General features: G+C 34.1%; 1 protein-coding gene across 1 annotated transcript; it reads right to left on the bottom strand.

Moving 5' to 3' along the window:
• Nucleotides 1–447: 447 nt before the first annotated feature.
• LOC115988745 (probable disease resistance RPP8-like protein 2) lies at nucleotides 448–5,033 on the bottom strand. Its single transcript, XM_031112364.1, has 2 exons — nucleotides 948–5,033; nucleotides 448–852 (listed from the first exon to the last, which is right to left on the bottom strand). The coding sequence occupies exon 1, from the start codon at nucleotides 4,737–4,739 to the stop codon at nucleotides 960–962; it is 3,780 nt and encodes a 1,259-aa protein (XP_030968224.1). The 5' UTR covers nucleotides 4,740–5,033; the 3' UTR covers nucleotides 448–852; nucleotides 948–959.
• Between the last annotated feature and the right edge of the window lie 11,357 nt (nucleotides 5,034–16,390).

Here is a 16,390-nt window from a genome sequence, read left to right as displayed (position 1 = left end):
TACACAATATGGTATAATCTATTGCGTTGCTAATAATAATATTTACATTTAAAAATAAATAAATAAATAAAATAAATAAACACTCCAAAGAATTTGTTTGGTTCAGGTTCTTACATTTTCGCGGAACTTTTAGTCTTTATTTTATATTTCTCACTTACAAGAATTTTTGTATCCTAGTATCTTACCATGGTTCACGAGGTTCAAATAATTACAAGAAGAATGACACATTTAAAAATTTTTCCCTTCATCCTCTAGTACATTTATGGACAAGAAGAACAAGAATATTTGCAGTTTCACTTCAAGTTTGTTAATCAAACGCAGTTTGTGAATGAAAACAACTGATGAATATGATTACAACTTGGTGTGCTAAGGGGAAAGGACAACTAGCACTACAAACCGAGGAAATATGCTATAAGAGCCATTAGAGTACATCAGTCACTAAAATATATATATAGAAAGAACATTTACCCCCACGGAATAAGAAAACACACAGATAGTTTCACATTGTTTAAGAAAGAGTACTATTTTATTCAGTCATTTGCTTGGTAAGCATATGACTATTACATTTTATTGATCCAATACCATAGAACCAAGCGAGTGAAAGGGGATAAAAAATACACAAACAGAGACAGTATCACTTTGTAACAAAGCGCACAACATTATTCCACTCATATGCTTGTCAAGCATACTACTATTACTGAACAATCGCCTTAGAACCAAGCAACAGATTAAAAGGTAAAAAAAGAAAAGGAAAAAAGAGTACCCTCTGGTGAGCCAAACACCTCTGCTGGTTTTTGTCCAACACCCGCATTGTTCTTCATCGTCAAACAAGTAATGAAAGGTAGCGGAAATCTGTTACAAAGTTGCAGTGTCAAAATGATAATGATCTGTTTGAAGGACAGAAAAAATAAAATGGAACAGAGAAATAAAATGAAACACTGCCTTACATATGTAAAATCTTAAGCTCCATTTGGCATTGACAACGGCTCATCAATAATTATGGCCGGAGAGATAGCAAAGTCGGCCCAAATTTTCTCCTTGGTTTCCTCGATTTCTGATGTGAATTCTACTAACATACGCTTTAACTTCAATTCACCAAGAGTCTTGAGATGTCTCAACCCATTTGGTACCTTCAAACTGTAGCAGGAACGAATCTCCAACTTCTTGAGGTTCGGCATTGCTTCTTCCACCACATTCCATTCTTCCAGTTCCTTAAGCATCAAGAAGTTCAGAACTTGAAGCCGGAGAAAGCCTCCCTTTGAGCATGACATGCTTTTCCCAATATAAGAACCGGCGTACAAACTGAGACATTTTAGATTGCGAAGTTTTTCTAACTCTGGCATTGGATCATCTGAAAGCCTAGAGGCAGATAAGGTAAGGTCCGACAGGCTTTGTGGGAGTCCATTAATGGATGTCTTTTCTAATTTTCCAAACAAATATAGGTTGGAAAGATTTTCAAGGTCAGACAAGAACGTCGCCTTTAGATCTTGAGGCCGGCTCATTTCATCAATTGATTTCAATTTCAAAGCTTGAAGTTTCTTCAGTTCCAAAAGACTCTTTGCTAATGAAGTTTGCTCTGACAGGTTCAACTGGAATGCTAGTTCTAATTTTCTAAGGTTGGTCAACTTGCCAAGGCCAGCTTTCAGACTCTCATTATCTATAAATGCACCTCTCAGTGTGTGAAGATTTTGCAAAGAATTCCCACGTTGATGCTTAATGTGGCTTCGATAAATCTGGTTCATCCATAGATGCCGAAGTTTCTTCAATTTCCATACTGATTTAGGAAGACTACGGATATCAGTATGCCTCACATCTAGAGTTTGGAGGTCGAGTAAGTTGCCAATTGATGATGGAATTTCCTCTAGGTAAGTCCACCTTAACCCTAGATATATTAATTTAACTAATTCCCCTATATTTTTTGGCAAATTAGGTCGGAATACATGTTCAAGATCAAGGACTTGTAATTGTAAGAGATGCCCACTTGCAATGCCCATAGAAAGGAAGTTACCTATCTCTTCTCCAGGTTTATTTCCTTCTCGAGTATCAAAGAAGAGAATGGAGCGGGGATTTCTGCAACTTCGCAATAAATTTTGTAAGTTTCTGCTGCTACCACGACTAGAGGTAGAACAGGCATCATTTTCATCAGTATTATAATTAAGACGCCCATCTAAGGTTGAAATTGGAAATTTTCGCAACCATAAATCTCGCAGAGCGCTAGGGAAGCCACATGTCTTGACCTTCCCGTTAGGCTTTCTTTCCACTTCTTGTATCAAGTTGCGGCTTATTAATTCATCCAAATACCTTTTTGCAACTGATTCAAGAGGCTCTTGCTCAGCAGCTGTTTGTTGTACCAATCCTTCCGCCACCCACAAAGCAACTAATCTCCTTGTTGAAGTTTCAGAGTCCCTGGGGAAGAGTCCAAAGTATGAAAGGCATTTCTTTAGATGCGGAGCCAAATCTTTTTCATTAAATTCCACTATTTCCGACCATGGTGTTTGGTTATGATCGATATGCTCAAGCACCCTTGACAACTGCTCGTAAGTCACATTCTTCATCCCAGACAATAGATACCCAAGACGTAAGATTGAAAGTGGCAGACCCCCACATCTTCCTACTACTTTACGTGCGAGTGTATTCACTTTTTGTGCTTCTGCTTCTGAGAGTTCAGGCTGGTCAGAAGTATCCGACGGAAGGTGCACCATCTGTTGAAACAAACTTAAGCTTTCATCTTTGGTTCGTAGTCGAAGTTGCTTGGAGTTCTCATCATTTGAAGCTACACTCTTGTGTCGTGTGGTGATCACAATTCTGCTCCCATTTGTGCTTTCCGGAAATGCTGCTTTTAGACTCTTCAAGGTTTCTACTGACGATATGTTGTCCAGAACAATAAGGTACTTCTTAGCCTTCAAGAAATCATTAATCTCCTTGAATGAGTAATCCTTTTCCTTTGCTTCCCTATTAGTCTCTTCCTCTATATCATTCTCTTCCTTGTAAGTCCCTTCCTCCTTTTCCTTATTAGTCACTGATGGATGCATGAGTTCTTGTCCTAATTTCTTCCGGAGTGCATTCTTTTCCTCATCTCCGTGATCAGTTAGAGACACCCAGTATCTGAATTTAAAATGGTTCTGAATAGTTGTATGTTGATAAACCCACTGCGCCAGTGTTGTCTTACCGATGCCCCTCATCCCCACAATAAAATGCGTGGAGCAATTCTCACTGTTGGTGATCAGTCTTGAGATTACTTCATGTACGTCTTCATCCATGCCAACTACCGAGTTTCTCTCTTCCCCTGGTTCAGTGCGAAGCATCATTATGCATCTCCCAAGAAGTCTGAGACCCATGTTGAATCGACCAATTTCTTTGGACTTTGACTGAGGCTCTGTCTTGTTTTGATTTTCACCCCATTCCGAGCGTGAACTTTCTCCATATGATTTCAAAGATTTTTCTGCATCTTTAATAATTATCTTCAGTTGATCTGTCCAGGCCATTCTTGAATGCTTTATGCCTTCAACTGCTTTTGAATCCATGAGAAGTTTGTTTAGTCTTTCGAAAGTCTTGTATAGTTGTGTGAACTCATCCATGTCTGACCCCTGCTTGAGCTGATTGTTAAAGTTGTTTAGAAGAGAAGAAATATCGTCGTCATCAGTTGTGGTCTGAAACTGAAATGGAAACTTTTGTTGTTCTGGGGACCGATGGACAGATTTTAATACATCTCTTCTAATAAATTTGAAATCACATACGCTCTTATGCATAATGAGAGCAGAGAGCATTCCGGCATACAACCGATACTTCTTCTTGAGCTTACGCCTTGCTATCCAATTACCGATGTAGAAAATCCAGTTCATTCGATTAGCTATTTGGATTATGCCATCCAAGTCTTGTTGTAGTTCGAGTATGGTCTCCTCCACAAGCTCAACCCAGGCCTTCTCCGTTTTAGTTTCCATTCTAAGCCCATATAAATCTTCCAGGAAAGCAAGCAGTAGCTTCACCGGAAACTCGATGCGGTACCGTATGTCCTCTTTACTGTCACTCACTACATCTGGCTTACCATTGATTAGGTCCTTCAATTTCTCTTCAACAGAGTGAGTTGGTGGCACAGCTCGATTATAATAATAAGGGTATTTTTCCACAATGGGTCTGTCCTGTAGGCTTCTGACATTAGACCTTGACCACTCTAGTGCTCCATATATCTTTCTACATTTCGAGAAAAGATGATCAACCAAGTCATCGTTGATCGCTTCTATTTCATTTTCGAGGGGACGAAATTTTCTGAAATCCATTAAAACGGAGTAAACCCACCTCAGAAATTGTCTTCTTCGACTCAGGCTCTCATAGGTGTCACAGCGTCTCTTTGCCTTGCCGACCGAGGTTTCGATTGAACGTACCCATTCTTTCTCAACATCACTTAGTTGTACTATCGCTCCCGGTCTCAGTTGTGAATCCCAAAGTTGATGGGCTCTCTCATCTACTTTCTTCCCCAAATCCGAAACGTATTTCACATCTTTTATGAGAGCATTAAAAAACTTCCATTCCAATCTAAGCCACTTGTACTGGTCCTTCAACGCTTGAAACCTTCTATAACTAAAGAAGATCATAGCCAAGTACGCAAGCCCAAGGACTATGGACAAATATAGAATGGAAAAAGCACGGAGACGGGGAAGAACATGAGCATGAAACAATTGGCTGACACCAGGTACAACATGGGAACAGAAGTGCTTCGAAATTAGAAACAAAGTAGCCATGGTTGCTCACAAAGCTACCCTGAACTTCGTGAAAGTACACAGCGGACAATATGACCATTACATTGATCAAAAGGAGATTATTACTGAATCCTGAAGAATAAGTTGAAAGGTGGAACAAGTGGATTGACTATTAACTAAAAATTGAATCGAAGCCCAGACGATAAAGTTGAGTGGAATCCATGGCAGAGCCAATGAGACTGGACAAGTGTGGGGGTGGATGTGTTTGGTTTCTTTCTTCTCTGTTGAAAATTTATTTTGTACCTATTTTTTTTTTATTTTTTTTAAGAAAGCCATTTTTATAAAAGAATGAATAAATAAATAAATTCAATAACGACAAAAAAAATTAGGCAGATTTGAACCATGAATACGCTTCTATTAGAAAATGTCAATTAAACCTTAATGATCTTAGTAACAATAGGAATCATTGTTAAATCGAGTGTTGTAAATACCGTTTGTAACCCATTCTGGTTTGTCTATTATAATGAAATATTTTGGTGCAGGCCTATTTTATAGTATTGTTTCAAGTTTACCGTTTATATATTGTTGTTGCTGTTGTTGTTTTTATCATATAACATAATGAAATTAATATAGTTGTTGATTAAAAAAAGGCTAAAGTGAAAACTACACTCTTAAAATTTGGAGGTTATTAATTTTACTACTTAAAGTTTCAGAATTTAATTTTACCTTTATAGTTATATTTCATTTGCATCAGTAACTTTTTCATCCATATTTTCTGTTAAAAGTCATATAAGCTTGCTACACATATTTAGTTCGTTTAATAAAATAATTTCACATCATTTTCATTATTCCATATGGCATCATTTTATTTAATGAATTAAACACGTGTGGCAAATGTATGTGACATTTAGCGGAAAATATAAAAGAATAACTGTCAATACAAACAAAATATAATTATAGGAGGGTAAAATTAAAATTCCAAAACTTCAATGTATAAAATCAAAAGACCCTTAAACTTTAGGGGTGTAATATGCACTTTAATCTTTAAAAAATTTCAAATAAACTTGGAAAATGCCAAGAGACCCCTTGAACTTTGGTACAATGAACAATACACCCCTAAACTTTTATTTTTAACTAATTTACTCTATAAATTTCACACATGTTGAAGAAAATACTGCTCTTGAAGATTATGTAGAAGTCAAAGAAGAAAATATAGAGATTTCTAAGGAAATTAATGAAGACCTTGTTATGAAAGAAAGTCTTGAAATCAAGATTATTGTGGAGGAGATTAATGAAGATCCTATTATAGAGAAAGATTTTGAAGTCAAGATGGTAGAGACCATTGAGGAAAAAATTGAGGAGGAGATTTTCAAGGATCTAAATGAAATCAAATCATATGATTGTCAATCACAAGATTATTTTATTTTGGCACTAAGCAATACATTGAAATTTATTGATTTTACTGGGGTTGATAGATTTGATTCAATTGCCGGTTCTTATTTGATAAATCTCTACAATTACATAAAGACCAAAGAAAAAGTAATTGAAGTTGATTTGTTTATTCTATTGATGAGTTGTAAAAGTATGGAAAGAAGATCGTGGGGCCACTATTTGGTTATTTCAGGCTTGAGATGATAATTGCAAACATTGGCTAGACAGCTTGGTAATTGGGCTATATTGAAGGAATGGTACAATAAAGATGGGGTGATATTATGTGTAACTGTGATACGTAACACATTTCTCTTACTTGGTGGCAGATGACACGGTTAAACCTTTGGCAATTCGGTATTGGACTATCTCAGGTGCAATTCCAAAACGCAGAGTTGCTTTCCATGTTTCCGTTGAATATTTTGCATACTGTTACTATTTTACCCTTAGCCTTTCTTTTTAATCCCAATTTTACCCAAATCTCTAACAAAAAATATAGTCAAAAAAGAGACTCACTAGCGGAGTGGGGAATTGGAAATGGCGTTGTAGTGAATGAGATCATTGAAGATGGAAGGTCAGAAAAGAGTTGTGAAAGGATGAGGCCTGATTTTTGGGTTTGGTTTAGGATGTCATATGGTGGGGTTTATGTGTGAGAGTGAAAGCTAATTAAGGTCTGTAACTATGGCATGGTGAAGCTTATGTGTTGGTGGCTCGATGCTGCAGTGATGCTTTTCATCTCAGGGCATAGAGAGAGCGAGAGGGAGACCAGTGGGGTTGTTTGTTAAGGAAGGAGAGAATGAGCGGATGAGGGAAGAAAAGGAAAAATAAGAAGATAAGGAAGAAGAGAATGAGTGGATAAGAAAAAAGAGAAGGAAAAAAAAAAAAAAAAAAAGAAAAAAAAAAAGAGATACGTGGAAGACATGCATTCAGGTGAAAAAAAATATAAAGACATGCAAGGAAGGAAATAAAGTTTAAAAGATAAAATTTTAAATTACAAAAATTAAAAAAAAATATATAGCACTACAAATTATTTTACAATTTTTTTGTTACATTTGTAACATAACGATGTATGAGCAGTAGAGAAAAAAGTGTGTTTATGTGTAAGTGGTAGACAACCACCCACATCTACTACTATATAATTAAGGCAAAAAAGAAAAAATTTTGTGAAATAGTTTATGGTACTAAAACTACTCATTTAAATCATAAATATTAATAAAATATTATGAGTAATGCTACATATATAAACTATTATACAACATTTTTACAAACTATTAATATTGTTTTTGCATTTTCTAAATAATTATTGATAAGTAATAATGTAATATTAGTGGTGGGCCCAAGCTAGAACTAATAAAAATTTGTCATATCAATAATAATAACAAATAATTATGACAAAAAAAAAAAACTTACACAAACATTATTCAAATAATAATAATAATAATATTATTATTATTATATAAAATCAAAACTTCTGAAACTCTAACAATTTTCCACGTCAGCATAATGTTTAAAAAATAAAAAAATAAAATAAAAAACACTATTATTATCTAAAACCCAATAAACGCAAAACGCAGCTCTTTGCCTTCTCCTTCCTCCAAAACGTAGACCCACACTCTACAATTCCCTCACATGCAAAATGCAGCTCAACGACTCCACCTTCAGTCCAAAACAGAGACCACCATTAGTCCTTCTCTCCCACAACTCAACAGCTCCACCTTCTTTGACACCACCCTTCTCCAGCTCTACCTTTTTTGGCGCTAACCATCTCTCACTCACAATAGTTTCTCCCCTTCTCTCACCCTTAGTTCTTCTCTCCCACAACCCTGTCGACACTTAGGTTTCTACCATCGGTTTTGTTGTTGGGTTCTACCCTACCAAATTTTTATTTTTTATTTTTGGCAGCTAATTTGAGCTTGGGGTGAATTTGTAAAGAAATTCAAGTTTAGGTTTGAGAATATCTGCTTATTCATGGCCATATTTGTTGGCAAAACTAGTTTTGCATCTCATACAAAACACATAACGGAAGCAACACAATGATCTACTTTATTCATGAGAGAAAACATATAACCTTGAATTCCAGAACAAAGAAGAGAAAGTGTACCTTGATGCAGTAAAATTCAAAACAAAACTTGAGAATACATTCAATCTTCATCCCAATTCCACATGGTGCCTAAGATGAGTGGTCTCTCAATCAGTTTGTAAGTACGTTGATTCTCCATAAGGAAGGTGTATTCAAAAGATACTTCAAAGAAAAACTATATTTTTTCTTCTTTTAATCATACGTACATATTTTAACTGCCTATGATGTTAATTTATTTAATAACTCTCATTAAATAAATAACTGATTATCTAATTGGGTTACCCTTTTAGGCCAGCCCAATTGGGCTTAAGTGTGTGGTTTGGGACGAGACCAAAAAACAAATAAGGCTCTAGTTTCAATGGGTCTCGGACTTATCTGTCAACTCTTGACAAACCCAAAGTTACCATTAATTATATAACAAGTACCACTATGAAAATATAATTGCACTCTAGGCCTTATTAATAAATTATTTTCCAAGACTAATATGATATCATTTGACCCCTCCATGAAATATCCATAATGAACAAAGTCATAATAAACTGTCACTTTGTAAACAACTATTTTATTCTTTGAGTTCCTGGTTTAATCTTTTAGTTATTCACATTTATGAAATCTAATTTCAATAAATATAAACTTTAGTTAACGTTTGGATACAACTTATCTAAGGCTACATTTTTTTTCTTTTAGAAGCGCATCTCAGCTTTTCTAGTGGGTCTCGTACATTGTTCACGGGACCCACAAACCTTTTTTTTTAACAAATCTTTCATTAAAAATGGGTCCCACGGTACTATTCACATATTTAAAAATTATTTTGCTACAGTCTTTTCAATGTTCAGTTTTCAATTTTCAGCAAAATAATCGGTATCCAAACATACCCTTAGTAACTCTTTATTAAAGTGGCCGGCCCTGAATAACCAGTTCCTATTAAACTTATTTCAAGGGGATATTTCATGTCTCTATTAAAGACATTATGAATTCCATCTTGAGAATATGTGTTCCCTCAACACTATGTGTGGTTACCCAATAGACTGAGGTTTTGACCGTTAAATTAGATCTCACTTCTGATATATCAAAGTAACCTACATTTCATGATCGGGTTCACTATCCTCTCAAGATTTAGAGTCTATGAAATTAGGAGTTGTCAGATTAACTATTCGGGTGATAGTTGTTAATTTAATAATTAATCTCACAATGTTCTAGTTCAATATGCCTTACACACTTAAGACATATCAACGCATCAACTAGTAGTCTCTACTTCCATGATCAAGACAAACTATCTTAGTTGATGTGTTATAGTCTTTGCAAATGAAACGCCCAATTTCATCATCGACTAAGAATTATATTTTGAGTTTACAAGGAACTTGTGATTTATATCTTCTGTAACTAAATCACATACAATGCATCTTAAGGACTATGATAATGTCCCATTAGTTTATTTGCAAATAGTCTCATATAATTAAATAATTTAATCATTTGTAACATGCCAATAAATTAGATTTTAGGGCATAAACCCTAACAATCTCCCACTTGCCATCAAAGACTATTTTGCATATAGCTAACACTTATTTCCCTTTAGAGTAAATCATAGTCACTTTAAGGCAAGTTATGGAAAGAAGTTTCAGCCAGATTTATTGCATAAATTATTTTTTCTACCACTACTTTCCGCTCTCTTGTATCTCTCTAATGAGATGATACTTATGCTTAATGTGTATCTTCAACACCTAGGATGAACACATATCCTTAAGTCAAATTTCATGAATCACAATCAAACTACAAGTCAGTATTTGTGCAACCAGTAACTATCAAATCCTTACTTTGGTAGACAAACATATAATCTCTCTTTCTCCTAAGATATTTGAGTATATGCTTTACTCCCACTAAAATAAGTGATTCTAGATTTAATTGATATTTGCTTACCATGCCCATTGCAAAATAAATATTTGGCCTAGTACATAGCATATTATAATTGAGACTTCCTATTAACATTGTATAAGGAACTGTCTTCATATGCTTTTCATATGTCTTAGGACTCTAGTCCTTTACAAAGGAACTTCAAACTTAAAAGGAAGCAATCCTTTCTTGAAGTATCACGTGCTATACTTGGCTAGATTCTAGTCTATTAAGCAATTTGAGATAGGCCCAATATCCTAATTTCTTAATCTTACCAAAGTTTAATTCTTATGATGTGACTAGTCTCACCCAAGTACTTTATATCAAACTGGTCTTGACAACAAGGAACTCTATTGAATACAATATCTATACAACATTCTACATGATTAGAATGTCATCATCATACATTAAGAGATTATTACTCTATATAGCTTTTATACACATAAGGCTTATCATTACTTGATCAAATCAAACAATTTGATTGCTTGATCAAAGATGATATTCTATGATTTAGATGCTTTCTTTAGTCCATAAATGGATTTTAAGCAACTTGCATACTAAATATAACTAGTTCTTTGCTATGAACTAGTCTAGCTACATCATATAGATGTCTTTCTCAAGATTGCCATTAAGAGAAGCTTTCTTGATGTCCATTGCCATATTTCATCTAAATGAAATATAATGGATAAGAGAATCTAGATAGAGTTAAACATGACTATTGGTGAAAAAAATCTTTTCATAATCGATCTATTTCTTTCTGAATAAATCTTTTCGCCACTAGTCTTGACTTTGAAGGTTTACACCTTCTATTCTATCAATCTCATTTTCTTGTAGACCTATTTGAAAATAATAGGCTTAATGCCATTAGGCGCCTCTACAAGTTCTAGACTTTAAATAGAATCTAATTCTATTTACATAACTTTGATCCAGTAATCCATATTCATATCATCTATTACCTATACATAGAACTGAGGATCAAATTCATATCCTTATGGGATAACTTCTCAAGTTTATCCCAAACTTATGAATTTATTAGGTAATTTGATAATCCTTCCACAACGATATTGTATTGGTGTACTAGCTATCTATAGAATAGTGTCTTGTGGTGTATCTAATACAACCATCTCATTTCTAAATATATTTTATAGTTGTCCTACAACAAATTCTGACATTTTTCTTCTAGAACAATTCTATGTTTAGCTTTATGATTATTCACATAGTCATTATCTAGAAACTCTATATTTGTACTTTACAAACACCTTGTTATCTTTATGACTACTAAAATAATCTTCCGCAATTTCTTTTGGATACCCAACATAAACACAGATTTTTCTACCTTTTGATTCCAATTCGTCAAACTTCCTTTCTAGCACAAGTACTGGACATCTCCAAAAATGGAAGTATCATATACTAGGTTTTCCTCCAATCTACAATTTGAAAAATGTCCTAGGAACAAACTTTTGGAATCAATTTTAGAAAATGTATAGTAATAATTAGAATATATGTCAAAAAGAAATAAGTAAATAAAATATTTATCATGTACTTTACCATTTCTAAAAGAGTCATATTCCTCCTTTACCATTTCTAAAAGAGTCATGTTCCTCCTTCATGTATGTACTGACTTAAAGAAGTCATTGGAACTATATTCCTTTACAATAAGGGAGCCCTAGGTCATATTATCATCTAAATAGAATTCATAGACTAAGAATATAACAAAAACTAAAGGTTCTATAAGCCCATCTTTCACCAGTCTTGAATATCATTTAGATTAATAAAACCTATACTTAAGTGCCAAAACATACAATACTAAAATATGGAAACTTTCTCTTTAAAAGTAAAAAATGTAAATTTCCATCTAGATTACAATCATGGACAATGCTTAGCTTTACCATAATGGAAATATTTTCCTTTTGGTCATGCTTTTGAGTCTAATTTCCTTTTTGGTAACTCCTAGGACAACTAGCTTGCCCAACTGTTTGGTATTGTCATTCTTCTTCTTACAACCCTTACCATTTGGTTAAGGCTTAGAAGTTGAATTAAGTCATTGTTAGATTCTAAGGATTTAGGATCTAAATGTTTTAGAACTTCAATATGTAATGTTGGCAAATCATGATCAAAACTTAGAGTCTAGATTTAGGTTGCTCAAAGTATGTTTATTGTGAAGTTGGAATTGACTAATTGCAAAAAATTACTATTCACTTTCTGTAAGGCTTGATTGATTAAAGCTCGTGCAGAATGTTTTTCTACAAATTTTTCCAACTCAACCCAAGCCCATATGACGTGTAGGGTTTTATGTTTTGCCTTAAGTATAAAAGGAAAAACCCTAGCCACGTTTTCTGTTTGTTGTTTATGTTGTGTGTATAAATCTCTTGTGAGATCTAAGGGTGCTTACCTTCACACACACTTAAGGTTATCAAGATCAGGATTGATGTCGAGAGCTTGGTGATCGCTTCAATTGCTGCAAAAAGAGCTTGAAGAAAAACACAAGTGGAAGTACTTGTGGTTGCTATGAATCCAAGAAAAAAGTAGTACGTGGACTCGAAGCTGTCATGTGGTTGAGATAGTAAGTTTTCTACTCGAGGTAGGAATAGGATGTTAGTGGTCTAAGTCACTATTGTAAAATTTCAATTCTTTCATAGTGGATCTGTTTTTTCTTGAGGATAGCTAGGTTAAATCCTTCCTAGGTTTTTTACTGGTTTGGTTTTCCTGGGTTATCATTTCGTTGTGTTCTTTATTTTCGGCATTGTTTACATGATATGATATACTTGTGTTAACCTAGTTTTGAATAATTTACCTAAGTAATCATTTGACTAAATATCTAGGTTAATCAACTTGTGTTTTAAAGGGTCTAAAAATGTACAAGTGGTATTAGAGTAGGTTAGCTCTAGTATTTAGATCCTTTGATCTAAGAGTTGATCCTTGACCCCTACTGTCAGGGAACACGGTCACTCTCTTGTGATCCCACCTCACTTTGATGGGAACAACTATACCTACTAGAAAGTAAGGATGAAAACATTCCTGAAATCTATTGATGAGAGAGTTTGGAATTCCGTTGAATACAGATGGGAGAAACCCACTATTCTAGTTAGTGAATGACAAACTTCTGAGAAAGAAGCAGTTGCTTTTAATAGGAAAGCTATGAATACTATTTATAATGCTGTTTCTATGGAGGAATTCAAGAAAATCTTTAATGTTAAGGTTGCTCATACTGCATGGAATATTCTCCAAACTATGCATGAAGGCACAAAGGTAGTTAAGGTTAACAAACTGCAGTAGTTAACTACTAGGTTTGAAAGTATGAGAATGTCTGATGATGAATGTTTTAATGAATTCTATGCTAAACTGAATGGTATTATTAACTCTGCTTATAATTTAGGTGAAATCTATGATCAACCTAAAATTGTCAGGAAGTACTTAGATCTTTGACTGAAGACATCAGAACCAAAATGATTGCCATTACTGAAAGCAAGGATGTGGACTCCATTCCTATTGATGAACTTGTAAGATCTCTCCAATCCTATGAGCTAGACCTACCGAAGACAAACAAATCCAAATCAATGGCTCTTAAGTCAATTGATGATGTTGATGGGCATGAATTTGATGATGAACTCTCTACTACAGAGATTGCATATCTTGCCAAGAACTTTGAAAATTTTCTTAGGAACAATAACAGAAAGGCAAGAGGTAAAAACAATGTTGAACCTAGAAATTTTAGGAGGAATGATCCCACTAAAGTGAACAATACTGAAAAACCTAAAGAGAAAGGTCAAACCACTAATAATTCTATGGGTCAACAATGTTTTGGTTGTCAAGGATATGGTCATGTGAAATTAGAATGTCCTACATTCTTGAGATCAAAAGGTAAAGCTATGGTTGTAACTCTTTGTGATGATGAAGTTTTTGATAATGAGTTTGGTAGTGATGGGGATGGAAACTTCATTACTTTCACAGTTATTGCTGTAGTTGATGAAAATGTTATGGTTGATGAAAACCCTTCTAATGGGGAACTCTCTATCAGTGTTGATCTGCAAGAAGCTTATAATAAGCTTTGCAAGGTTGCTGCAAAGGATGCTATGAATGTTGATTTAGGTTTAAAGAAAATTGCTTCTCTTGAACTTGATAAGAAAAACTTGTTGTTGAAACTGTTTGATGCTAATGAATTACTTGATAAGGTGAAGATTAAGAACATGTTATTGCTTGATAAAGTTAAGAACTTGAAACTTGAATTATCTGTTGCTAGAGAACAAACAAATAGGTCTGCTAGTTCCAAACTTGATCACATGTTGAGTGTTCAAAAGTCTTTCTCAGACAAAACTGGACTAGGTTTTGTAAAAAGCATCTATGTGTTTGAAACTCATTACATAAACTTTGTTTCTTCTTCTGAGCCTCCTGTGAGTGAGAATGTCAAACCAGTAAAAGTTACACCTCCTAGGAAGATTAGGGTTAATCTTAAAAAGTCTAAGTCTAAGAATTCTACCCTTCTTAAGGATAAGTTGCATGATAGACCTGCATGGCTTCGTCATTTTTGTGGAAAGTTTGGGCACGTTTGTCCAAACTATTTTAAGTTGCAATCTGCTAAATGAGCAAACATGCCAAAAGTACCTGCTCCTCAAGCACCAAATCCCATGGTACTTATTAGTGAGTTGGTAAAGGCTTTAAACCTTTATTCTAATCCTGGATTTGCTTATCATTCTAATATGAATAATGACTCCAATGCAAAAGTTGCATCTAAAAAGTTTTGGATGCAAAAGCTTAATCTAAGTGAGTCTTTTTGACGTGGTCCTTGTGCTTCATCTCTTTATTAATTGTGACCATTCTTCTTTGTTGTTTTTGTTTTCTTTGTTTCTAAGATTTGCATTGCATAACATTTATGCATTTAATGCCAGGTTGTTTTTGTTATTATTTAAAAAATAAAAGTGGGAAAATGAAAGAAAAATGTGTTTTTCATTATTTTTCTTTGATTTGAAATCAAGGTTGGCCATATTATCTTTACATAACATGTTTATATACCTTGTTTAGCTTGGATGAGCTCATTTTATTGCTCTTTACTAGTTTGAGCTTTGTAGTGCATGTTGTGTGGGAGTTGTTTATATTTTTTGATCACATGATCTTGATCTTGAAGTCACATGTTTTTGATTTTAAGAACTAAAAAATCCTAAGAGAAATGCATAAATAACCATCTCACCATTGCTTACTAGCCAATCATGAACACCTTAGTGCATATCACATGATTTTGTGCTTGAGAAAGTGTAGCACATGCACAAAAAGAACATAAGGTGTAGCCTCAGCTTATAATAAAATTCAAATTGAAATAAAATTGGTGTGTATATTATCTTGGCTATCTTAATAAGTTTCAAATCAAATAAAATTGGTGTGTACATTATGAGGCAAATCAAGAAACTTTCATGATTGCAAGCTTGAACACCTTAGTGCATATCATATGATTTTGTGCTTGAGAAAGTGTAGCACATGCACAAAAGGAACATAAGGTGTAGCCTCAGCTTATAATAAAATTCAAATTGAAATAAAATCGGTGTGTACATTATCTTGGCTATCTTAATAAGTTTCAAATCAAATAAAATTGGTGTATACATTATGAGGCAAATCAAGAAACTTTCATGATTGCAAGCTTGTTTTCTAGGAGATGTGGGAGTTATATGATGTAACTCTTTAGGTGATAGTCATTTTCAAAATTATGCGATGAATATTGTAGAAATTGTGATTGATCACTATTTACTTATCGCCTCACATGTATCTCAAGGTATCCTAGTTGCACACATTACACATGTTACTCTTTGCTAAACTTAGTGCATTATATTTTGTGTGATCTTGTTATGGCCATCCAAGATTAAAAGTTCATTGAGTTTAATGCAAAATGTGTTTAAAGTTTGAGATTTGAGGACAAATTGATTGGTAATCTTGTTTTTGGAAGATCTGGGTTAAATTCAAGGGTTTTTGAAAAACTTTTCATCTCATACTAATGCATTCCATTCATAAAACATCGTGCTTTAAGGAGTTTCTGCATTAAAATGCTTTGTTTTTCAAAAAATTGATTTTTCCACATTTTCGATCGATCGAACCTGTTGCTCGTCTGATTGAAATTGCGATAAAAAATTTGGTTTGAATCTACCTGGCTTGATCGCTGCTCAATTGATGCTAGATCGATTGAATGTGATTTTCGATCGATCGAATCTATTTTTCAATTGATTGAAAATCAATCAGTGAGTTTTAAAAAGGTTTCTCTCACGTGTTCTTCACACTGTTCATACTTTTTTCAAAAGTTCTTTGACTTCTC

The sequence above is a fragment of the Quercus lobata genome, chromosome 5, assembly GCF_001633185.2.
Source record: "Quercus lobata isolate SW786 chromosome 5, ValleyOak3.0 Primary Assembly, whole genome shotgun sequence".
NCBI classification, from domain to species: Eukaryota; Viridiplantae; Streptophyta; class Magnoliopsida; order Fagales; family Fagaceae; genus Quercus; species Quercus lobata.
This window is presented reverse-complemented; position numbering and strand designations above follow the sequence as displayed.